This window comes from Corticium candelabrum, chromosome 8, assembly GCF_963422355.1.
Source record: "Corticium candelabrum chromosome 8, ooCorCand1.1, whole genome shotgun sequence".
In the NCBI taxonomy this organism is placed as follows: domain Eukaryota; kingdom Metazoa; phylum Porifera; class Homoscleromorpha; order Homosclerophorida; family Plakinidae; genus Corticium; species Corticium candelabrum.
In genome coordinates, this window is record NC_085092.1 from 356,765 (window position 1) to 383,692 (window position 26,928).

Here is a 26,928-nt window from a genome sequence, read left to right on the forward strand (position 1 = left end):
GACAACATTACTTTTAATGGCAATGAGACAGCAATAGTACAAGTGAAATCAACGTGTACCAGAAAATATATAGTCTGTACCAAAGTGACAACTACAATGTAACATTGCAACACCATTCTACATGCAGGAACTAGTAGCTACTACTGAAAATAGACAACCTACACGAACAAGTAACTTTTTCAGCAAGCTCCGAAGCTCGGGTTTCAAGTCAAGAGCAACCAGATCACAGAAACTTGGATAATACACGCCAACGTGTTTGACAAACTGTAATATGTTGCATTTACTGACAATGATGGTTACATGCGGTCAAATGATTTACCTTATCATCAGGCAGGCTGTGCAATTGAGTGAATAACAACACAATCACTGACCTCCAAGCTTCTCGATGCCCATCGGATGTAAGTGAAAAAAAGTAGCACAAACTCTCATCACACAGCCTACCAAGAAATTCCTCTATGATTCACCATGAGTAATATATAAAGATCACAAGTAGACTCACTTCAGGAGGGTTGTTTCAACCTCACTAGAGGCATCTGTTTCAATATACATGCGAAAAAGAATACGAAGAGCACAAGATAAACTTGTTGTCTCCTGTTTTAGAAGATTAGGCTTTGATTTTCCACGAAAGCCTGCATAAAAGCATACAAAGATAATGTAGTTAACTATTAGAAGGAAATCTACTGCCTGTTGTTGCTACATGTCTAGGTTGCTACATTCACCTGCCTGCCCATAAAAATTAGTGTAGCAATTAGGACACCCACACTTGGGTGTCAGAATGACCCACTTTGTTGTACAGCACATCACATTTTGATTAGCACAGTTCAGCATACCATAACACTACTGTTCTCTGTTCTATAGTAGTATTGCTGCACAGATTCATGACGGACATGCTTTAATTGAGGTAGCAAAAAGCATATCAATTCCATCTGAATTCGAGCCTCTCATTCATCTTAGCATTACAAATACAGGTGTATACAAGCATTCCTCAGCAATGCAACAGACACCTACCATATTTCCTCAATTATTTAAATCATAGCATCTAGATCTTTACAATGCAAATCCTTGTAATTTTTATTACCTGCTTTCCACAACACAGTTCTCTGTTCATTGCTTGAGTTGAATTGCTTGGCAAAGCGATGTGAGTCTATGAGACATTGCAACAAGGAGAACAGTTGTTGTGCGTTCAGTTTCCCATACATAGCTTGCTCTGGTAGAAGAACTTCACTACAAACTTCATCCTATGCCAACCACTATTCAAAATAGATGAATGTTCAATCTATAATTTGTTCACTTACATTAGCAAAGGCTAGATTGTATTCATCATCTTTTCGACTTGTTGTGGGGAAAAATAAAACATTGTCAATGGTTTGAATAAGCTCCAATTGGACAACACATCGGATCAACAACACAGAAAACAGACTTTGGTGAGCAGTCATTGTACCTATTACACAATGTTTAGTTAGCAATATCTCATATTAAAAATAAATATAAATAAATAAATACATAAATAAATAACACAAATACACTTCACACACACTAAAACAAATGCTTTGCAGTTATCAAACTATAAAATCAATCCAATCGTGATCACCAACTTGAACAAACAGATACATCCTGGACTCTCACGAATCTCAATAAACACAATCAGTAATGCACTGTTCTAACAACAGACAGGCTTCTGTTGCAAATGAACAAAATTTTAAACAACCACCACATATAGCACTATGATGCTATACTATACTAAAGGTACTAGAGTGGCTAAACAACACTAGTATCTCTAGTACATCAAGCAAACAGGCTATCTCATTTGCAGTGCCAGAAGCATAAGCAGCCGCAGCAGCAGAGGTGGCAGTGGTGGCATTGACAATGATAGCAGCAGCAACAGCAGCAGAAGCAGCTCTATTAGTATGAGACTACTGTTGATTTGCTTAATTTAACTACATAGTGCATCTGCACACTATGCTGCTCATGTACTGTTCAAAATTTGTCGCTCACTCTGTTCTTTTCAGCCAAACTGCCAGCTGCCTACCTAAGGAGTTCTTTAACATGTACCAATGGCATCTGTCATTCACATGCTGCTCCTACAACTGAAAGTTCCTGAAACCTCACTATGACTGCAGATCACGCTCCAGTCTCTTCATTGTTTGACATAGCATTAGCTTCATAACAAGTTACATCATAACAGGTACTTGACTTGACTTTGTGATTGCTCTAGTGTAACATACATACCTTAGCCACACTCTTTGTCCCCTATTAGAGCATGTTTCTCACAAGTCCTAATAAAGTTGTGCTACTATGGTTCATGCCTTTCAACAAACTGTGTTGGCCCTATCTGCCATGCAGGCATAAACAGCAAACAAATTTGACAAAAACAACAACACGTAACACATTTCAATACAACAACAACAACAACAACAACAACAACAAACATAGATTCAGTAAAGCCAATGGAAGCTTACTACTTGGTCTTTGCTTCTTGAAAATAGGTTCTGCCACTACATCATCTGATGACTTCAGCTCCTTATCAGTACCTTTGATCCTTTCATCACAAAAGTCTTCTTGCATTACACGACCTGTAGGCTCCCTTTCGTCAACAGTTCTCATTTCCATTTGTTCAACGTCAGACAAACAACCATACCGTGTGGCTTCTTTAACCTCTGGATTCATTTCTTTCCCATTTGCAGCTAGTAGAGCACTGTTGTCTTTTTTAATACCTATCATTTGTTCTTGCTGCACTGTACCTGGATCTGGAAGTAACGTCTGTTCACTCTTAGATCCAAAATTGGCAGCTGCAGCAGATGACTCTGATTTTGTTGATCCAGTTGACTCTTGTACTTCGGTCTCAGTGCTGCTATGTGATGCAACCGGTGTCCATGTCAGAAGTTCATGAGGCAGAGTTGTTACAAACACATGACGTATGGCAGTACAAATATTGTCCCATGTAGAAGAGTTAAACTTGGGCCCATTTGAAATAACCAAGTTCTCCAAACAGTTAGTTCCAGAACGAGCCAGTTGCTCGTTATCTATTGACAATGACAAAAACTATAAACACGACTCAGTGGCCTAATAAGCCCTCAACACTTGGACAGCAAACAGTTGAAATAAGTTGGCATCATCACAATGCTGCATAATGCAATTATCAAAAAGCACCTCTACATGCAACGGTGTATCTGTAATCACAATAGAATAATGAAATACTAATAATAAATGTTAACCTTAATGAAGATCTCAGTTTAATGAGAGTTTGGACCTATTCAGACATTGCAGTTTTAGCCAAACAATAGCATTGACAGTAACAGGGATAGGCGAATTGTCACACATTTCTGCATGCTTAACAACTAGTGGTAGATCCTAATTCTAATTCAATAAAACAACAAACAATTTGTCCTTCATTACTTACACTGTATTTCAGGGCATTACGAACTTTTACTGATTTACAATTTGTCAAAACGATTTTCCAAAAATTCCATACTTAAATAAAATATCGCACTCGCTCAATTATTACTCCATGGCTCCAGTAAGCCCCCAGCCCCCACTTTGGCCGAGGTTCTAATATTTTCACACATGTTAGTCTTTAATTAGAACCAAGCTGCAAAGATAGATACTAACAGTGATAAAGCATACCTTGCTGAACACACCAGTGTAACTGAGAAAGCATGTCATCCAACAAGACAGGTGAAAGAATGTCAAAATATTGTGTGAAGACATCCACAATAGCATAAAGTGCATGGTTGCACGTGGTAGTCATCCATTCTGCCTTCTACACACACCAAGACCATAATGACAAACACATCTATCACTTATTATACAAATTGAGAAGCAATTATACTCCAAAAATACAACTCACAAATTACATTACTTATTAGCAGCAATCAAGACATACACATACACATTTGCTGCAAATACGCAGTTGTGTGAACACGACATGTGCTCCAGTTTGTGCTATAATAGCAGATATGTTCACCTGTCTCCTACACTAGCTGCTCTAGCTACTACAGCAAAGAAAATACTGATGCTTACTTCAAACAAATAGTTCACCAAATTCAAAAATTTCCAACTTCACAAAAGATGGTTGTTGAGAAAGACAAGGGTAACTTAGTAAACACTGTTAAATTCTGCAGCACATTCAAAATCGAAGTTTCAAAATGTTTAACTGCCTCATAGACATTTTGGATTTGTAAAGATTGTATGTTATCGTATCTATTATCATGTTCCATACTACTTAGTGAATCAGTTGCTACAAGCATATAATCACAATTACACTCTGTCTCAGATTGCACACTCAACATTTAGATGATGCCAAACAGACTTCAAATTTCTATACAAATCACTATCTGTTGATTCATGAACACTTATATAAATGACTGGTCACACTCACAATAAATGACAGGCAGCAAAGCTACACTTAGTGGAGTGTATAACCCTGAAGCAACTGCTTCAGCTTTTGTATATCTTGAGACTATACTTCAGGGAATTTCATGTAACCAGTCTGTGCAAATAAGTACTACAGTAATAGTATTACAGTGTACAAACTTGCCAAACACCTGTGATTGCACAATTCACAACAAACCAATGTGATTTTCAGATAAAAAAAAGTCAAAAGATCAGTTCTTACTAAAAACTATACATGCTTCATTCAATGGATTAAATAACTTAATAAGATGCTTTCATTTCAATACTGAAATGGCAAGCATGAGCAAAACTACATGATTGTAAATTCAATAAAATAATCAGCCCAAGAGAGACAACCAAAAGGTCACTGAGTGCCTCTAAAAATCATCAACCAATGCCCTTTATGTAAGAGTTGCCAAATGTGATGGAGACATTCAATAAACTAGTAGATCGAATATAGTGTTAAGTGAATAGATTTACAATGCAAACACTCGGTTTCAAATTGAACATAAATTCTGTAGTACCACCACCAACTAACTTCAATTGTGTGGGCTAACATATCCTGCGTGCATTTTCTTGCCTCCTGCTGCTGCTCAGGTAGTTTCATGTTGTCAAAGATACGAAAAACAACACGAAACAGATCACGCCACCAATGCTGCAAGAATGTGCTGCCGTACGTTTTCATGACTTCGAACATAACTGTCAAACCTCTGCAAGGTAAGAATGAACAATCATCAAATACATGAACACAACACTGCATCTTATCACCTTGTCCGAACATCCAGCTTGCACCTATTGATCACACAAGAAAGTTCAAACAAAACTGGAAACCAGCCTTTTACCCAAACTCGGTCGTCCTCATTTACATTCTCTTCAGCACCATATTCCCTAAACATCTAAAGCAAACAATGCATCAATTAGAACCACCTGAAACCAAAATATCAGTCATGTACCTACCTGCGGTGCATCCGCAACATGTTTAGCACAATGTCTAATCAGTCGTATAGCTTCCATGCTGGTGTCAGGAAAGGCAGCATTGCATGCGAACTCTGACAAGCATTTCACAGCATCTTGAAATGAGTCGATAGTTGCAGCAAAATATTGTTCAAATATTGTGGCTACAACAAGAATAAACACAACAATCACAACACAAATAAGAAACAAACAGCAAACAAATATAAGCACCTACTGCATGCTATACTAACTACTAGTATGGTATAATCGCGTGTTTCTGCTAGCATGTCACTTCAAGCGTTTATAGCTACACTGCTACCCTAAGGCACTGCACCAACATGCCACTGCAGCTGCCAGGTAACCAAAAGATCTAATCAGACTTTGACTTTGATATTTGATCCATCTAAAAAGCATTGCAACCTATGTTGTTCTGTTGCCTTATTGTAACACTGAAAGTAGTCGACAACTGCATTGCCTAGTAGGAAACGAGACTTACAAACTCACTCCAAAATACAAAACATAAGCCACCCCATCCTTTGACAAGCATCACAATAGCTAGTCACATAACCACACATTTGTTTCCTGTTACTGTATGCCTCTCATTAAGTCACGTCACTTCTTCAAAGTCTCCTGTGACTAGGGATTGTAAGCTTTAATTATGATATTTGACAACATCAACCTCAGCAGAAAGAACACAAACAATTTTGATCATACAGCATGTGATGCTCATGCAATCAACAGCTAATGACAAACTGTGTACACTTTGAATTATGCAAAACGTAACTAATTGTCCTCTTGAATCACTCTAGAAGTGTGGCAAACAAACAATGGTTTCAAAAGTAGTAGTACACTCGAACCTCCCTAATCTGGACCTCCAAGATCCGGGCACCTTTACCAGTGTGTACGAGGCCTTGGGACTCTAAGGGTAGGCATTCGGAGAGAAAAACTCTGTATAAACACGCATATTTCCTCAGTCTATGTAGCAGGTAAACTAACTAAAAGTTGTGTGTGAATTTTTATATCAACTTTGCTGTTGTGGCACCTGTTTTACTCTTCATAGAAAGACGTACAAGCGGTGCAATTCAAGTTTCAATTGTTGCAATTTCGCTTATATGAGTACATAACTGTAGTACAAAGTACCTATACATTACAGAGTAGTACAACTGTGTACTGTAAACGCATACTGTATGTAGAACTAAACTATCAGACCTTTACATCAAAATAGTCTGAATTCCAAGAATACTGTTTGTTGTTTCTTTCTATCTTCCGAACATTTCTGTAATCCGGGCAGTGGCTGATCCCACTCCCCAGATTAGAGATGTTTAAATGAGTGCAATGTAACAATTTGCAAAAACTACATCCTTATATCAATGCAAGCTGTAATGCCAGTCTCTTTACTCAATCTGCAGGATGACTGCTTTTGTCAACACCATTGAGTGCTCCATCTTGATTCGTGTGGTTAAAAATCACTTTGTGACAGCATAACGGGCAAACACTATGTACAGTATGTCCTCATATTACCAAAAACAAAAGCATAGGTCAAACCTGTAGTTTGAAATGCCAGCTCTACAATTCCTTCATCAAGGTCAGAAGCAGCCAAATGGAATACAGAGAAAATATTCTTCCACCCTGATTTGATGTTGGTAGCTTGGGAATGAACCATTTGTGCTACGCAACGTACAACCATATCCCGAATTGTTGGTGACCTATAACGATTATGAGAATCACTCAAGTGAACACATAATTTTATTTATAAAACTTCAAAGTTCAATAAAGAAGACAACTCGTTATCATTGTTATCTCTAATGGTGTAGCATATAAATGTGTAAGATCAGTATACATGTATGTGCCTAATGTGTATTTTTAAAACACAACTTATCAAGAACAAGACACATATATCAGTGTCCCAAATGACTCTATACCCATTTGCAGCACACCCACACACATACATGATAAATGATATTAAAGCATCAGGAGCTGTCCTTTCAAGGTCACGCCTCCAGCCTTATGGCTGGGCTCCTGTGCACTAGTCAGAAGAATGATGGGCTTGCACTAGCAATCTCCTAGGACCAGGTCAAGTCTCGTAAGAGCATCGACTTATGATGCCAACTAAGGTGTGGGCACCCAAAGTCCCACCAGGACCTCAGTGGTTGATGGTTTAAGTTACAGCAAGTGGTCGTTACTGTCACCAGTCAAAAACCAGGTACTTATTATACTCCTGAGTTGAGAGAGGCAATTGTGTGTGAGTTCTTTGCCCAAAGGGATTACGCCTGTGCTCATCCAGGACTTTTGAACTCATGACCCGAAGGTCCCAGATGTTTCCACTCCCCAGTGTGACTCTCTAACGATTAAGCTACAGAGACCACACGCACGCGCGCACGCACACACACACACACACACACACACACACACACACACACACCACACACACACACACATACAAATCATGCAGACTCAAAGTGATATAATGCTTTTGAGTATGCTGTTCACTTAGTCACATAACTTTACAAGTCCTCCTTCTAATGGCTCAGCTAAAATTAGGCTTTGGTAATGTAAAGTAACTACCCTAGTAATAATAGTAAGATCTCAACTATTACAAGCCGATAAGACTTTTTGAATTATAAACGCAGACTAACATAACAGTATTAGAAATAAGAATACTTCCTTACCATTGAATAGCAATTATATTAAAACTGTATGCAAATGTCATTACTTGCACATTTAAAAACATTTGCTGATCCATAATAGGCAACATAATTTCTACATACATACCGATTTCTCTTCATAATATGCTCAAATGGCCGCAAAAAGTCTTTTTGAAATCGAAAATTTGGAAGCTCTCCTCGCTCTAGAAATTTCATGGCCAACTGCCTTAGTGAATCAACAGCAAAGATTGCAACTTCTTCATTTGCATGGCAGCCAACCTGTAACAAGCAAATAGATTAGACTATGCTAAATGCAACAAATCTCCACCTGTATAGTACCCAACAAACCCAAGGATAGACAGAACTTGTCTGACACATACCCACAAACTTAATCCTAAATCTCATGACAAGCTGACCAACAATAAAGAGTAGCTCTTAGAAAACTCTTTCTAAGTTTTAATACCATACTCCACGAGTATGACTCCAGCCCAGCGGTTCATCAGGATCAGGGTAAAGTATGGGATGGGGTCTTGCTCAAGAAATGACACCTCTACGTGATAACATAGCCCATTATTGATACAATTAAGCATATGATGTCAGACTATGATTTCACTAATTAAAACGTTGAAGTCTCTCCCTAAACTCAAAACAAATATCCCAAACATAAAGTGGTAACAAAAACTAGTCTGTATACAGGTTATTGTTTTCCACTTAACTTAATTACTTATCTGATATTAATGTTACAAAGCAGTACAGTACAAACTAAATACCTTGTTAAAGTGATCTCCCAGCACCTGCCAAATGCGTGACCATTCTAATCTGATCCGTGGCATGTTGTAATAGGAAATTTCAACGATCTTCTGTAGACTGTACATGCGAGGTCCTTGTGGTGATGACAGCTCATCGATTGACACAACACATAGCCATTCTACAAAGTCAACTACAAAACAAGCAATGTCAACATACAAACGACTTTCTTATTGAACACCCAGGCTACTGTGCCGCTGGTAGAACAGACCAATCAAGTACGGTACAGCAAAAACTGCCTTACTCTCCTGTCATCCTTGCTAATACATAAATACATAATTGCAATGTATGATCTGTTATCTTGGAGATGTAAAGTTAGAAAGTTAACATAAAACTAAGTTGAAATTCTTGACACAATATGCACTAGCTGATTTCCCCGTTCTTTGTCTGGGCAAATCAACACAAATTCCCACCCATATGTAGGCCCCTGTAGGATGCAAGATTTGAGTGGAGACAACACAATAATCCCGATAGCCTGCTGCTGGTATGTGTGACGAAATCACACATAACAGTTGCAGCTACTTTGACAATTTCAACATTCCTGTTCTGTTGGATGTTGCCACTTCCAAGATGTCGCTGCTGTTGCACGGAAGAAGTGTAGCAAATGTGGCAGTTACTCAACGTGAATACACAAGCAAACAAAGATAAGCTGTATTCTCAAAGAACCCGGACATACTCAAAACATATTGCTATTATCCACCTCGCTGGTAATAAATGACACGTTCTATGTGTACCGTTCAAAGTCAGAAATGGACATTTCAGATTTGATGGAGATTTCAATGTGCCTGTCTAGAGAAATTTGAGCACAAGGAGGCGGGTTCAATCAGCAAGAAATTGTGTCATCCAAGAAAACTATAAATGATGATGCCTTCACTGTCTACAACTATTGGTTTGACACGTGTAAGAAAAATTTGGTAGAGCTGCAACACGCCATTTTGGTGATATGCTTTAACACACAGACACAGACACAGACACAGACACAGACACACACACAGCTCTCCTTTTGACATCAAGTGCATTGACATTAGAACAGACTGTTCACGTAGTATAAGCCAGATTGTTTGACCCACGTGATTAAAACTTTTAAAGTTAAATGCCAACTATAAAGCCAACACATAAACTGTGTCACGCTGAAGTGTCATATGAAACATCCCTAGTTCATACAACAGACATATTTCCAACCACTGCTTCAAACTCAAACACAATCATTCAAAACTATAGCACACCCAACACAGCAATGGTTACTTAACCACAGCTGGAAAATATCCATTCTGTCATCCTGCAGCCATCCAATTAACTTGAACATGACAAGAGGTTTCATCCAGCAATCAAATTAACTTAGATATGAATAACTCTTGATTTCACGGCAAAAACTAATGTTGGCTTTAACATAAAAACCTTTCTTGTAGTAAATTTCCAAAACAAAACAACTACAATTAAAATCATCCACAACTTACCAATTGCCTCCGCATCAAGCCTCATAGATCCGGTAAATATCCTATATGCCATAGTAACTATAAGGCATCACACTGAACAACAACATGTAATTTTCAACAGTACCTGTCAACAGCTACCACCACACTCTGAGAGCTTGTTTCTCCCAATGACTCCTGTATGGCTGCTATGCGTTTTAAGTCGCTGCTGCTTCGATGCACTAAAAATTTACACTCTCGTTTTATATTAGAATTCATAACAACACATACCACTGTAAACAACTAGGGCCGTGTTTCCACTAGCTGCACCTTAAACTAGTTTATCTTAAAAGCGTTTAAAACTAAACCAGTTCAAGAAAGAGACTGTTTCCACTAGGAACTTGCACATCCGGGATGTGCTAAACAAACTGTCTAGGAACGCCTTAATTTGAAGTATTGGGCTGGCCTGTCACCGAGTCAGGGCAACTGTTGGTTGTTACTGATTCAGCATCTGCTAGTAGGAATTTGCATGAGGATGACCAAGGACACCGTCCTCTCTCTCTCCGTAGCTGCTGATTTCTTTTCCCTAGCTAACGACCCTTACATCTTCTAGGGCAATCCTATCCCGACAAAATAGTCACTATCATCAAAACAATGTTGTCAGAAGCCATCTAAACAAGCGTGCTACTGTCACGTGACAGTTAAACCTAAACCACTTTGCTAAACCTACTTCAAAGTAGGTTTAAGAAAGCGGTTTAGGTTTAATATATAACTGGTTTAGTGCAGGTGGAAACAGGTCAATTCTTAAACCAGTTTAGCTTAAACCACCTGGTAAACTGGTTTAGGCACTAGTGGAAATGCGCCCTAAGGGTACTAAACATTCTAAACTAAGAAAAACTGATTTATGTCTAAATAGACAGCTCTGAGGTGACTATTTAGGCAGGAGCACATATACATGTGCTAATAAAATTATGGCTCACATCAAGCTTACATGTGACAGACACCAACCTAACCACTCTCCATCACACTAGACAAGAGACCAGGTGCGAATCCAGGACTTGACTGAAGGGGGGGGGGGGAGGGAGTACAACCTTCTCGGCACACGAACAAAGCCAGGTTTCTCCATCAAAATATATAGACGTTTCAGACGCTTACTAGATGTAATACCAACCTTGACATGCTAAATATAAACTGAAAGCGGGCAACTTTTAACTATCTGTAGTTTATTTTTCTGGGTCTTCAAGTGGATTTGCTGGCAGCATTCTTCTTGGCTGTTTTGCAGTATAACGGTCAATTACAGTGCTGTAGTGCAGTGGAGCATCCTTACTGATATACAGCATGATCAAGTCAATTGAAGTCATCATCGAGGCAACCCTCACACATGGTTCTTCATATGATAAATGTGGCGTTTCCTGTCATCTGAAAGGGGCACGTGCCCCCAATGTCTCTATCCGTATCCGCCACTGTAGACCTCCAATGCATATGCTGAAACCTTGCCAATATAAAGGCAATAACAAACACAGAAAACGCCTACCCCATCATCCATTTAAGCAAAAACATTTACAAGCAACAATACAGAGTTACTACTTTAACTCGGCAGATGTTTCATGTCTGCTTTATCACCTCAGGAATCTTACTCAGAAAATATCGTTTAGATTATTTACATTAAAAAAGCAATAAAAGTTCAAGCCATTATTAATTACTAAGTATTAGTAAATTAATTCAACAAACTTCTACCTTCTCCATCAGGTTTTGGCACTCTCATAATTCTGCCAAATGATGAACTCGTACCTCCTGTCATGAAGTCCGGTCTTACACCAGTCCCAATCAATTGAGCTAACTCTAGCTGAGAAATGACCTTCAGTACCTAATGAAACAACATATTGTGCCATAACCAACATACAATTATCCTTTCAATGAAATGAAAGCAATACATACACACACTAAACATCGCATTGATAACAATCAAAAGCTCCCTGTTATTTACTATGCAAAAGCAAGGTACAATTTCACTGTTCGCAGGTTGAGCTTTGAAACTACACTTACCAAAAACATCTGTAAACGTATAAGCAGTAGGCTTTATACCCTCCTAGTACAACTTTACATGCAGAGCACATGCTATTATTACCAGCCTTGCAAGATTTGGTTCCTAATACAGAAGTTCTTAGAATCTGCAACATGAATGGTATCGAGACATTCCTTCAATCAGCACAATTTCGTTTGTCAGGGCACTCAGTTCATATGAATGATGACAGAACACTAAAAGCTGTTTCTACGGACAACTACAGGAGGGAGCACGTCTACAGAAGGTCAAGAGAAAAGATTCAAAGACGGTCTAAAGTCGAACTTGAAACCTTGTCATATAGATTGTACAATGGGAAAAATAGCTAATGACAGGTCTCTATGGACATCAACATGCAGTACTGCCATCAATCAATTCAAAGATGACTACTGGAAGGCTAAAATATTAAAGAGGAACTCCAAACGGCAGAGAACTACCATTGCAGCACCCAATATACATGGGACATCTGTGGTCGTGTATGTGGATCACGTATTGGGCTATTCCTTGACACCTGAGACAATAGGGAATACGTGACGTGAGCGAGTACCACCTAATGAATCAAAATAACAGTATGCTCTGCCCCCTGTTTATACTAGTCTGTCTGTCATTTTGTCATTTTGTCCCTGCCCGCTACACAAAGCTTTAGGATTATAAAAACAAACCAGTTTGGCTTTTGTTTTAGAACATCAATAAACAATACTTTAGAACACGTCATATTACTAAGTTTCCACAAACACCATACTCACAATGCATCCACAAATAGCCAAGATATCCACAACACACGTGTTAGAAATTGCTTTCTATTTATTGTTATTCTGGATGAATGTAATAATTGACACTTTAGACCACGTCACATCATTCTACACTGACGAAGTTACACCTCATTCAGTGATACGCACTTCTCTGTTTGTGTTACAGTTTCTTGTACCTTAACAGGTAAATGATAAGTTTCATTCTCAGTACATCAGAGTTTCACCATTTCAGGAAAGGTGTAAGCATGTACATGTATGGTTTTTGTCCAGTAGCGAACCACTAGTGAACACTATGGAGCTCTTTAAGAATTCATACAAGTTTGTTGCTCATTCAGAAGCAGCAAGTAAAAATAGAATAAGCACCCGTGTTTGTCTAATCACACTTTATGGCAAAGCTTAGACTCCTTGGCCAAAAACCCAGTAATTAATTAAACACGGCATACTGGGTTTACCATACAGCTGCTAAGCATAGTTTCCTTTATTAAGTCTCTAAGACCAGTCTCTAGCCCCACAAAGGTTTATCATGCTAAAGTGAGGTGGTAGAAACAGATTCGCAAAACTACAGTGGGTTGCCAAAAGTCTTGGTAGGGTGCGCAAATAGTGAATTTCGTAAGTTCTTTGCCTTCATAATTGTACCCACAAGCGTCATGAGAAACGCAATCTATAAGATGATGTTCTTAGATTATTCAGGCATCTCTTGAAGTTCAAGAAGACAACACAGGAGTCTTTCTGAGCTACTATGCCAAGACGAAAGGAACTGACCGTTGAAGAGCGATCACAGATTGTTGGGATGGTGAAGGCAGGGATGACAATGTCAGCTGCAGCCCAAAGGATAAAGAGGCCACTTTCCACAATGGCAAACATAGTAAAGAAGTACAGAACAACTGGATCAGTAGCTAACAAGAACAGAAGTGGAAGACCTCAGAAAGCAACACCGTGATCTGCACCACCTGCAGAAGATCGTCAAGGATGGCAGGAGGGTTTCTTGCAAGGACATCTGTCAGAAATGGAGCCAAGCGTCTCAAAAGTCTTTTAGTCAAAGAACAGCTAGAAGAAGATTGAAGGAACTGGGATCTAGAGGACGAGCAGCTCGGAAGAAGCCCTTCATTAGCGACATCAACAAAAGACGTAGAGTACAGTGGGCCCACGAGCACAAAGGCATGACTGTAGAGGAGTGGGGAAATATTGTATTTACCGATGAGAGCAAGATTAGACTAAATGGAAGTGATGGCTGAGTGTACATATGGCGAAAATCTACGTAAGAGTGGCTGCCCATGTGCACAGTGGGAACTGTCCAGCAAGGGATATCATGGATGATCTGGGGAGCAATTTCAAGTGAAGGTGTCGGTCCTCTTGCTCTCATCGAGGGTAGTGTAACAGGACAGAAATACATCAAAACTCTTAATGAACATTTTCTCCCTCTCATGAAAACACGAGAAGCTAGTGGAAAGCCTACATTTCTGCAAGATGACTATACAACCGTCCATCGTGCAAAGATTGTGACCAAATGAAAAAAGGATCGGGGAGTACTGTCATTACCTTGGCTGGCTCAAAGTCCTGACCTCAATCCAATAGAAAACCTTTGGGCATTGCTCAAAGAAAAAGTTCGCAACCGAATTTGGGGTCCATCCAGCAAGGAAGAATTGAAAAAGGCAATCACATATGAGTGGCAGAAACTACCAATGGCACTAATTCAAAATTTAGTATCATCCATGAAAAGCAGGATTGCTGCTGTAATTAAAGCTAAGGAATACTCTTCTAAGTATTAGCAAAGCAAATTGTATATGGATAGATTCTTCTAGCATGTTGAGTTTACAAACAGGATAAAAAACAAACTTGCATGGGTCAAGAGCGAGCCCTACCAAGACTTTTGGCAACCCACTGTATTCACCAGTAAACAAAACAAAACATACAGTCCTTACATCATGCCAACATGTCTGCAAATAGTTGCCATCTGTGTGAGCAATTGCAACAAGAGTCTTGATAGTCTCGATGTTCTTTGGCTTCATTTCAGTGATACCAGCACTCACGGTAAGCAAAGTGAACTTGCTAATTGACTGAAGAAATGCATTACGTTCCAGCTGCAAGAAACCAAGCTTTCTTCAACTCTTGAAATAAAACTTTGATAAACGCTCACCTGTAATCCAAACACACAGCTTATCCGAATGGCACAACGAAAGCCATCCAAACAGAGATGAACAAGGTCGTCATCATTTGTTTCTCTCAAAGTGACACTAAATGCGGCAAGAACAGGAGTCCAACAGGCCTACAGCAAACAGTGTCAACAGAGCAAACCAGACTACACTAAACACAAATTCTTACAGAAAACATTGGTCTGACGTGCTCAACGTGTGTCGCACTAGTGAACTTTGTCTGTCTACGACTCACATCCTCCATCATTGCCTTGACAGTCTCTCCCATTTGCTCCATTTCAAGAGCATACATAGCACGACGTTGCTTCTCACTCTGACCAGCTGTGGAAAGAGAGAATTCTCAAACAGTCAAAAGCACAATTAGTAACATACCATATGGCAATTGTCCAAAAATCACATCAAACAGCACCCCAAAGGGCATTATTCAAACAAAACGTGCTTGTTGAATACAATAATTACAAATGTTTGAATAAAGCTACTCAATATGTATGTATAGACCATCATAACTACCACTAAAATAATATACAACAACTATATTGTGTATAGTAAGACACTGTGATGTGTATGGATCAAGCATCTGAACTGCACGGTCAGTCACTTACAACTGCATAGTCAATCGCTTGCAACGCTATACTGTATGAAGTAACCAATGTCAACAGCAAATACACTAGCTGTTATTCACATTTCTGGCTGTGCAAACCATACATGGATAACACTTTAATAGCAACTACAAACTATAGCCAATTGAATGTACACTGAGCTAACAATGTGTGGTTTGTTCTAGTAATTGCAATCTAATCTTTAGAGAACAGTGGTATTTTAGTAAACTATGCATGGTACTGTAGGGGTATTACTAGTTAAGAAATAGGTTTCATTATTTATTTGGTAACGTGTTACAAAGTAGGCGGAACGAGTTGGCGAGTCAATCGTATGTCACGTGACCGTGCTATGCTACTGTACCCTACTGTTTCATGCCTCAGGTGATAATACATCTACCCTAGGTTTCCAACCAACTAAAGGTATTAGCTACATCAACATGTCCTGATACCAAACTGTGCTTTCACCAGCTGTCTATATATTAGCTACAAAAAATCGGCAAGTTCAATAAGCTTGTCAGCAGGTCTAATTCACCAATATTAAATTCAATAGAATCCTGTCGTATCTCAATTTCTGTATTGAGACACGCTTTAACTAAAAACTATGACTACTGTATTTCCTCGAAAGAACACCACAGCTTTAATTTATTTGGCTAGGCCACACCCTACGGCATTCTGTTAAGGGCGACATTCATTTACAGTACCACATGCACACTATGCCCAGCTGGCTGTAGCCTGATCTTTCTCCCTCCTTGCTGCATCTTGTCTGCTGTCTTCATTTGCCACTCGGTGTTTGTCTATACGTACCCTATGGTCTCATCCTGCTTGCCTGTTCCCAAAGTGCCATGCGTACTGTACTACTATGAGTTTGAAGGCAGCCTTATATGAACACTTCTTGGGTCCCTACTCTTCAGCTGTGCGATCAGATGATTCAGGCACTTGTCAAGCATGTGTGCGGTATGCATAATAAATATCAATAGCCTACCCTGCAGCATTCATTCCCGTTAGTAGCGAAACCCCAGGGGGTTATTCAAGGGCAGCATTCTTTCGAGGAAATACGATATTTGCATGCACACTAAATGCATGCAATGCATGGGATCTGGTAAGAAATACAGAAATACTACCTAAAATGTCTCAAAGACAGATGTGACTATGTCATTTACACCATCTAGGAAATGTATTGGTAGGCAAAGTCAGGCAAATGCTTAGTTATGAATAGTTAGTGATACATCCTTATATTAGATATCATAATACGATTTACTGACATGTCATTGTTCCACTCTTCTGTCCTGTTGTTCTGGATGCTGTTGGCTTCATTTTCAGCTCACTCTGTGCTATTTCATCATAAATTCTCTCCAGATACTCTTTGGGAAGATCCTTGCTGTCGTTAATGCCACGATTCATTTTTATGTATTGTTCCTTGGTCATTTTAGTTTTCACCTGTACATTACATTCTCACTTGAATTACATACATAATATAATTCATTAACAACCATCATGTATACACCAACAAGCAAAGAGACAAACAGACACAAACAGCACATGAATGTATGCCACACAAATGGCAAAAAATGGCAAATGGATAAAGAGATGACGTTACGATCATGCCCCCAGCCAGATGGCTGAGTTCCTGTGCTCTACGCAGGAGCTATGGGCCATGCTAAGCAATCTCCTGGAGCCTCGCCAGGTACTCGCAGGAGCTCTGACTGCTGCAATGCCACTGTGGTGTGGGCACCCGGACCACAGTGCTAATAGACTTTCATGCAGTCAAAAGCCACTGTGACTAAACTTGCAACCCTGATGGTCCTGAATGTACACACTCTATATATTGGATGACTCTCTAACCAACTGAGCTATAGCAGACACACAAAATCTGCACACACACACACACACACACACACACACACACACACACACACACACACACACACACACACACACCTTCACACTGTGGAGATCAGTTGTAAGCATGATGATAGAGTATGCTAACACATATGCAGCATCAGCACTTGCAAACACACCAGAGCTATATTGAATTAACATTAACCATAGTTAACACACGAAACAAGCACTACTCTATACCTTAGATTTGTCACAAAATATCGACTGGCAAATTTTTCCATCAGCCTGTCAATCTTTTGAGCCTCACCAGGAAGTCGGAATCCTGAGAGAAAACGACGTATGGCAGCAACAAAACCCATTCCTGTGAAATCTATTAGATCCGTGTATGCATACATCACATCAATACAGTATCTATAAGACACCAAATTACACTTTAAACAAACATAGATACACATCTTCAACCCACTTTTCATTTTCACCAATATACTCGCCTATTTGCGTCTATAAAACAAAAGACAACCATGAGATCAGAAACAAATAAATTCAATCATGTAAACCAATCACTAATTTAGTGATTGCCACAGCAGTCTCACCGTGTCAAGACGACTGTCAGACTGAAAAAACTTTGCAACATCTATTGGATCTTTGCCAAGAACTCCTTTCTCCTGAAGAAACTTGACACCTTTCTTTGGCTTCTTTGCAAACCTGTCAGGTAATGATATAACAAAGTCCTTCTAAAAGCATGCTTAACACATACAAAGCTATCCCTTGCTCAATAATGTCCTTCCTTTGCTTTCTCTCTGCAAACTCTTCTGGAGCATCCAAAGCAGCACGAAGAGAAGGATTAGAACCACCAAGATCTTCTCCTTCACCAAATGAACTGCCAGCTAAGCTTGTCATTCTCCGATGTGTATGTGGTGTAGATGGTCCAGATCCTGACATTCCACTGTCACCCTCATCAACCGAGAGATGAGAATCTGATGTGCCAGTAGCCTGATTAGATGCAACATTTTGTGATGACTGAGTAGTTGTTTCAATTGTTGTAGCCATCATGCCAGTTGTATTAGGATTGACATAGATATCTTTGCTCCATTCTACCATGCACTTCAAAACTGACACAAGACATTCAACAGCTTTTACTTGCATCATGCGTTCGGTAACTGAAGACTCTACAGATTCTCCATGATGCTGAGAGTGCCGTAGATTACTCTGTGACATACGAGACAGACAGTTGATAAGATGTTCAAAAATGTTTGCCAAAGACAAGTCACAGTCATAGTTCAAATAGATATCAACAACACACTGTGCATCTGAACAAATGAAACCATTATACATTATAAACAAAAAACAACACTGTTTGAAGAAGAAGTGCCTGCACAAATTCTAGACAACGCTTCCAACACCATCCACTTGTGCTGTGAACTTGACCCAGTATTCAAAATATTTAAGAAAATCTCCTTAAAGAAAACCTTCAAAAACACCCAAACATTAAACAGCTATGCACAAATCAGAATAACATGTTTCAAGTTCAAAACATTCAAGGAAACTAAAGTGATGCCACTATAAAGTAAGGACATCACCTTATCACATGCTAACTTAATTAACTCTCATAATAACAATCTCTTCATTCAGTAATTCTGTTTAATAGCTGCATCATTTATTAGCAAGACAAAGAAACCTGTAGACATGTCCATTCTACTACTATATGCTCTTAATTCCAATAATATAATTTAGTAACAGTCAAATGCCACAACTAATCCACTGAGTATTAACATTATGATGGCAGAAAGTTATTGATACTATGGTGTTTAGAACAGACAATTCATCACAAACGACTTACTTCAATCTGCATCTTAAGATGAACTTTAAATGAAGCCAACAGTTGTAAGAAAATAGCAAGTGACAGTTCAAACACTCGAGGTATAGGAGATACACCATTCTTTGACAAAGCCACGCATAAGTATTGCTTGATAGCACAAACAAACATGTCATGTGTCAAGAATACAGGACCAGCATTTTGTAGAATTGTAAGCAGCAACTCCAGAGACAGAATTTTTGATCGCAATTCGTGAGATCTAAAAATCAATCAAACACCAGATAGCACATTTCACTTAAACTGCAACTCTTGAGTGCCTAAACTGGACATGAACACCACATTATTCAACCTCAACTGAATAACACAATGACAAAAACCAAAATAACGTAACTAAGTTATATTTACTGCCAGAATACACCAATTGAATTTCTTGTGCTTGAATTCGCCTTCAAGTTTTGAGTTTGACCAAGGCAGAAATAACATATTGGTGTGCATGCTTGATGTAGAAAGGTTTCGTATACATACATCCTACAATGTGCGTATGTATTGCTCACTCCGTAGGTGTTAAGTGCTTGTGGTCCAAGGACTGTTTTTGTGTTTCACCAGGTATCCGAGTCATTTATTTTAGTGTCTGCTTTGTTATCATAAAGGCTTGTAGGCAGTACAATAAGAACTGGACATCCTCCAAACAGCATGTGGTCATTACCTTTAATTAATTGGTCTGGCCTAACTATTTTCATAGAACAAACTATCTAAACAGCAAACGTTTAGTTGAACCTACAGATTTCCAAAAATCATGCACATTTCAGGTCTTTTAGTAGAGTGACGATATATTTGCCTTTAAATCAAATTTGAGATGTATTAACATCAAAGCGCCTCATACTGGACACATGTTAGAGCTAAAGTCTTAATAAACGCTTGTCATGACACACACGTACTACACCCCCAGCACACATTGTCAATACAAAGCAGCATCTCCCTCACAGTTCCTAACCAACAACCATAAAATACAGCAGCCAATTGAATACAGAAGCAAACATTTCCACAAACTTAAACGAAGCTATATATCAAAGACGACTCAATGCAAGGGCAGTTGAGTGTGAGTTAATTTCTAATATATTTAAGGGTAATAATTGCACTGCACGATAACTCTCCTGATAAATCAGTAATAACAGTTACTGTAAGCATACGTTTCCACAAAAAGTTCTGTGTCACACACACCATACATACTTTGGATCAGTTTGTGCTTCCACTACTGGCATCATAGACAGTTTACATAGAGACCGAAAGACAAGAAATGCATCCTTCTGCAACACATGAGAGAACTTGATAGCTCCCCCTTGTGCCAAAGTGGCACCCTGCATCTGATAAGTTGATGTTTCAGGCAAATCATCCATGTGACTCTCATCACTCAGTTGAGATTCTATTTCAATATCCTGCAGACAAAACACGTAATGATTGCATAAGCTCAAACATATTGTCTTGTGCAAGTATTATGTAACCTTCGAGCAATCTAATTAAAGTTTACTTGATGTACAGTACCTCCATAAGCACACTGCTACTAATACAGTGTATTACTATATAATTAAATATATGTAATAAATATAGTATGCCCAAAGCATAGAAGTCTTAGATTAATTAATTAATAGAGAGATTAACTGGTGTACATGCTACTGCCACAAAAGTGTTTGGAACAATCTCTTTGCTTTTGTCAGCCTGACAAACAATGTACACTCTACATACGTACTTCGCTGACACTTTCCGACTGCAGCTGCATCTCAGCCAACGATTGATGTAACACATGATTGACAAGTTGTCTTGCTGTTTCTTTCAATACTTCATCATCATCATCTCTCTGCACTGTGACAACTGGAAAATCACCACCAGTAGACGATGCTTCCACATTCAAATCAACTGACTCAGACCCGTCATTTCCCTGACCAGTTACAGAAGACAGTGGAGGAATTTCTGTTGTGTCACTCATCTGGCTACTGGATGGAGTTGGACTCCTCTCAACATCAACCTTTAATTCTGCACCCAAACGATGCCTTTGTTGCTCAACAACCTAAAACCCAAGTTTTAAAATTAAAACTATAATCCAATAAACTACAATCATTGTCTAAATAACATACAGCTAAGCATGATCTAAACTTTCACAGAATACTAAAATTTTGTGACAAAATGTTAATTCTCAAGATGTATAAGAAGTCAAATTAGAGTTGTGATCAATAAGGGTATCTGGCCGCTATACCGATAATTGTTATCCAAGAAAAAAGCCAATACTGATATCCGGTATAATATTTTATAGATATTCCCTGATGTTCATGTTTTACAAGCCTTGCAGCACACGAATCCTAAGTCCACAGCCACCTCAATATGCTCCCAAATGGGGGACTTCTGTCTCTTCACCAACATGCATGCAACTCACGTGGCCCTAATGGACTCACTACCCATGCGTAACCTATCGGCGTGAACCTATCCAAGATTTACCAATTCCGATATAAAACTGATATGCCTATATCAGCCAATAACTGATAACCGATTTGATTATCGGTGCAACGCTAACTTGAATGTGGGCATAGTCTGTTATAGCATAGAAACAATACTTGAGCAGCTTCTCAAATTCTGTAATTTTGTTTGTTAAATACAATATATGGATTCCAACTTTGTAAAGTCTCGCCTAAATTGGAAACTGCCAAGTAAATGCACATGCCAAAGTAAACCTGAAACTTCACATCAAAGAGTCATCAGTCTTAACTAATTATTGTTACCCGACTACGTGATTTCCTTTGTCAATCAAGAACTCATTTTTGTTATTGTTCACATATTAATTAAACAAAAATCATATCGAAAAGAGCATAGTGCTGTACATTTAAAGTATGTAATTCTTTCCTATCATTCATGATTGTATTGTCAGAAAAACATAAATCTACACGTGCAGATTGCAATAGTAAAATAAAACTGTCTTACTGCCTGTGATTCCATTCTTTGAAATATGACATTAAGCATTTGCGTGAGAGTGGCTTTTGCAGTTGTTTGATTAATCAAATTTCTACTGCCCACGTAAATGTTGTACGTAGTTCGAACGGCTTGCAAGAGAGTTCTCTCATGCACTTCGCACACAGCAGACGTGACAGCAGTCAGCAGCCCCTACAACACAGAACAACGACTACTAAACTTAACAGTTTGGCATAATACTGCATGCTCAAGTAAGCCCTCACTCTGTGGGGTTAGGTAGTATGCATACTAAAGTATGAGATAATAAGGTAACTAATTAAAACACTGTGCTGAAAGCAAGCAAAGTGATTGATCAATAAAAGTTCAATGCTGCTCCACTAACATACGCTGTAAAGGTTTCAGACCGTTGATACTACATAAAGAAACTTTTTTCAATATCATTGCAACCTGCAAATTCTGAGTCAAATCATAATATAGTAAGTAGATGTTTGCCAATTATCTGCCCTCCAGGAATTTAATGTCACATTCTTCATTGTGGTGTAACTACACCACTGTAGTATGTAAAGACAATTCTATAGCTGTGTTACTTTATAATGTTTCAATGTGTACAGAGTAGTCACCTATAGTCACAATTGCTGCTTTCTTAAAGAGTACACAATTGAATAACATGAGTAATGTCTTTAAAAACAATCAAGTCATGCACACTGTATGCACCTTTATTATCTGCAATTGAACACTGTCATCAGTTTGCACTCCAGAGAAACAGGAACACACCATGTCAATAATTCGGTCAATGATCAGTCTCCCTGGCTGAGTTGGATCTGGTGTGTTACCAATAAGATGACCATATGCCATTAGTTTCTGAAGTATAAAGGCATCTTGATTAATAAAGTCAATTAAACAGTACAACACATGAGAATGTCTGTATGTCATCAATTTTAATATTCAATACAAGAGAAAATATCTTTCTGTTTCACATCAACATTACCAGACAGTTTACTAACAGATTGCATATGAAATTCACTTGTGGCATTTTAATAGGCGATAGCCCCAACTCTACCATTTAAATCAACACCTACTATGTTTGGGTTACGGTGGGACCAAATATGCGTTTACCATACATCTGCAAGAATCTGGTTTGCGGTATAGATTGCATCATGAGAACTGCCTCGTTTGAACAGTGCACATGCACTCACATACTCCACCAGCTCATTTTCTCGTAGATGTATAAAGGTGTTGTAAACATGCAAGTGGTCATTCCCGTCACATTGTCAATGGCTGTCGGCGAGACGGCTGGCATGTATTCACTCTGCTGACCACGTAGCCATGCCAGCTCCCTCCAAACAGCGTTTATGGTTTGTTGCATGGCATGAATAAATTGTGCCTGCCACCACAGCACCATCAGTCGGTTGTCATCAAGCTGTTCACAGCCCCTTGATAGCTATTTGTGTTTCATTCCGATTGATGTTCAAATGTCTTGAAAGCAACCCGTTCAAGATGTGTTTGGCAAGAATGTTGGAAACTGCACCATTGCAGAACTAGAGCAGTGGCTGGCCAAGCACAGAATGATAGAAAATGACCAGCATTTACGTCTTAGCGGAACCAAGAAAGGTAAACGCATTTTGGGTCCCACTACAACCCAAACATAGTAGTGGTTGATTTAAATAGTAGAGTTGCGGATATGGCCCATTAAAGTTGCTAAAGTCACAAGTTATCTTTCCCTCAGCTAAGTGTAGCAAACACTTGTTTATCTGGCTGTCCCCATTGCTACCATCCACCATCAGTTTAATTCACTGTCCACTACCTGTTTGTCAAGTTTCCATTGCACCATTGTGCTGCCTAAAGTAAACTGTGCATTCAGAGGTCATTTTTGATTTAATTAATTAACCTGCAAACAGTCAAGTGCAGTGACAACTAGACGAGGTTGACGACTTTGACAACATAACTCAAATGGCAAGAAGAAATGATCAGCATTGACGTAGGGCTTTATATCTGGATGAGGCAAAACCCCAGAGTCCTTCCTTTACAAAAGATCACACATCAGGTTAGCTCATTATAAACCCACTTCATATACCTAACGCCATCTTCCTCATTCTTCTTCAATTTCAAATCGTCTAAAAATAAAGAGCAATCGTGAAACACAGTAAATCAGTATAATCACTAAACCTGAAGCAGCTATACCTAATAGCTGCTTACTATTGTGCAACCAGACCATTGTAAGAAATATAGAGTATAATGAGCATCTGTGTGTTTACTACTACTGTCTGTACAACTAGTTCAACAACAGGATGGCACATCAGGAATAAACTAAACTGCTGCACACTAATTCTGAAATAACACGGTTCCTGAAAAACAGCACTAAACAAATTGGGATATGACATTCTATGATCTATACAATGACTGTCATGTTATGTAACTAAAAGGTCATAAAAATCCTTGGATATGCCACTTGTAGTTGTATCATGAACCACAAACAATATGTATAGTGTTACATACAACGCCAACATCAATCCTATCTGCTGAAATGAAGAATCCTTTGTTTGACCACAAGAGACTGCAGCTAAAAAGTTACATACAGATATTGACATTAATCAAAGTGCATTAATTGTAAACCTGGTGAACACTCTACAACAATGGATTATACTTAGTTAGCTGACCCAACATCTGACAAAAAACACTGTGTACATAGAACTCAATTAGCAAATAGCACCAAGTACAGCATGAAAAGAAATGTGATTCTTATCATAGAGAGAGAGACGTACATAGTGCTATTTACATGAGTTTATGAAATCGGGGCCCAACCCAGGCTGAGCCCAGGACCGTGTGTTTACATGACAATTATTCAGGCCAAGGTGGCACGTCACACTTTCAAATGCCAGGTCGGGCCATGGTCATCATATAGCTCCACCCATCGCTGACTAGCGTGTGCATGCAGTTAATCATGGCGGAAGATCATGAACTCATCTCACGTGCTTTTCAAGTAATTTTAGTCATGTCATCAAACTGGTTTTGTATGCTGTCATCATAAGTGCCGTCGCCTCTTCATCAGTCTATAGTATGCTTCTGTGTCCTGCAATTGTTTACAGACCATGTGATTGACTCACACTTCAAACCTCGTGCATCTAGCTGAGATGGCAATAGTGGCTATGGATGTATGAACTCAAAACAGGCCCAAGCCCAAGACTACAGGACGGGGTCGAGCCAAGACACAATTCCGCGGCCTCCATGTAAATGTGGCTTAATTTTAATAGTACCTGAAGTGTCACTGTGGTCTACTTCTTTGCCACCACAGAAAACATAAAAGTTCATTTTCAAACATCTTTAACCCTTCTAGAAACCATACTTTGCAGCAGATGTCTACCTCCCAACATTGGAGTCTAGACCTATATATATTTAAAATGTAGATTTTTACTTCCAGTTACTTAAACGTTAAAACAGACATAAAACAATCATCAAGAGAGTTCTTGGAACAGTTCAAAGTGCAGCAAGTAATTCTGTCAACTGCATGCTGACCTTCTGTATATTCACAGAAAATTGCAGATCAATAGAAAAATATGCTACAGTGATTTGACGTCACCAAGACATAGACAGTTGGACAGCTTTGATTTAATTAAGTACACATAGCTGTTTCCAGATAGTACCTCATTGATATCAGTGTCCAAAAGTGGTCATCAAGTTGTGATTAGATGACTAACTGAGTTCATGTGGTGACCAATTATTCCAGCAAGGTTGCCATCATGACGACTAAACTTAGTAAAGTTACTCAATAAATTTTCGTTTTATGCTGTAGAGTATAATAGTGGACTTACTCAAGTCAGACTGATATTGACACCTATGAAGTCTTACTTGCCAGAACAATTAGTATCAATCATGAAATATTCATTAAAAGTCTTATAATCCTTGACGACTAAAAATTTTGCAAGGTTGCCAATATTACAACTACATCTGCCATAAATTTTTCAAACACTGATTATGGTATGTCCCTCTAATTAGTTCTATTTGCATGCTGTGTTTCCTTTGATCTGTATATATACACATACAGTACAGACATATTACGTACATTTCCAATTTGTTATCAAGAGCATACAAACACTAAACTTACCGTAATTTAGAAATACATATATATATATATATATATATATATATATATATATATATATATATATATATATATATATATATATGTATCTAAATCAAATGGAAATTATCCTGGCTGCATCACTGCAGTATGTCATCACAGCATTACATACTAGCCACGCCTTGTTTGTACAAAGGGCCCCTCCATATTAGTAGTATGACTTACCTAATACTGCAGTACACGCTTTCCGCAGCTGTGCATTATGAGACCTCCTCGTTTCTTTGTCGGCGAGAATCTTCTCCAACGCGCGTTTCAGAAACATGTGCTCAGTGTTGGAGTCTTTGTTCATCTTCTAGAAACTCCAACAGAGTGCATGACCTTCTCTACGACTAAACTCAGCTGCTGTGAAAGAACGATAACGTAAGGATCGATTCGCTCAACTGCGCATGCGTAGTAATCAC

General features: G+C 38.8%; 1 protein-coding gene across 4 annotated transcripts; it reads right to left on the reverse strand.

Moving 5' to 3' along the window:
- On the reverse strand, positions 1 to 26,894 carry LOC134183364 (brefeldin A-inhibited guanine nucleotide-exchange protein 1-like). 4 transcript variants are annotated; one of them, XM_062650870.1, is made up of 35 exons: positions 26,693 to 26,894; positions 24,464 to 24,503; positions 24,278 to 24,410; positions 23,104 to 23,250; positions 22,402 to 22,581; positions 21,179 to 21,496; positions 20,662 to 20,867; positions 19,456 to 19,690; positions 18,988 to 19,084; positions 18,373 to 18,925; positions 18,209 to 18,320; positions 18,082 to 18,116; positions 17,856 to 18,026; positions 17,715 to 17,799; positions 17,039 to 17,213; positions 15,347 to 15,498; positions 15,162 to 15,290; positions 14,947 to 15,105; positions 11,948 to 12,077; positions 10,359 to 10,452; positions 10,256 to 10,296; positions 8,762 to 8,931; positions 8,119 to 8,270; positions 6,892 to 7,052; positions 5,350 to 5,510; positions 5,161 to 5,288; positions 4,931 to 5,102; positions 3,625 to 3,760; positions 2,742 to 3,023; positions 2,460 to 2,684; positions 1,296 to 1,441; positions 1,079 to 1,238; positions 500 to 629; positions 320 to 437; positions 1 to 264 (listed from the first exon to the last, which is right to left on the reverse strand). In XM_062650870.1, the coding sequence occupies exons 1-35, from the start codon at positions 26,814 to 26,816 to the stop codon at positions 118 to 120; spliced, it is 5,604 nt and encodes a 1,867-aa protein (XP_062506854.1). In that variant the 5' UTR covers positions 26,817 to 26,894; the 3' UTR covers positions 1 to 117. The 4 variants fall into 4 exon arrangements, with proteins under 4 accessions (XP_062506854.1, XP_062506853.1, XP_062506852.1 ...); XM_062650869.1 differs by having other exon boundaries at positions 2,460 to 3,023; positions 4,973 to 5,102; XM_062650868.1 differs by having other exon boundaries at positions 2,460 to 3,023.
- Between the last annotated feature and the right edge of the window lie 34 nt (positions 26,895 to 26,928).

Bases quoted from the DNA above. Each gene is read 5' to 3' on its own strand.
- LOC134183364 (XM_062650868.1), bottom strand. From the start codon at position 26,816: ATGAACAAAGACTCCAACACTGAGCACATGTTTCTGAAACGCGCGTTG. The intron at 5,103-5,160 runs GTGATAAGATGC...CTTACCTTGCAG, and splicing joins AAGCTGGATGTTCGGACAAG to AGGTTTGACAGTTATGTTCG. The intron at 1,239-1,295 runs GTAAGTGAACAA...TGGTTGGCATAG, and splicing joins ACAATCTAGCCTTTGCTAAT to GATGAAGTTTGTAGTGAAGT.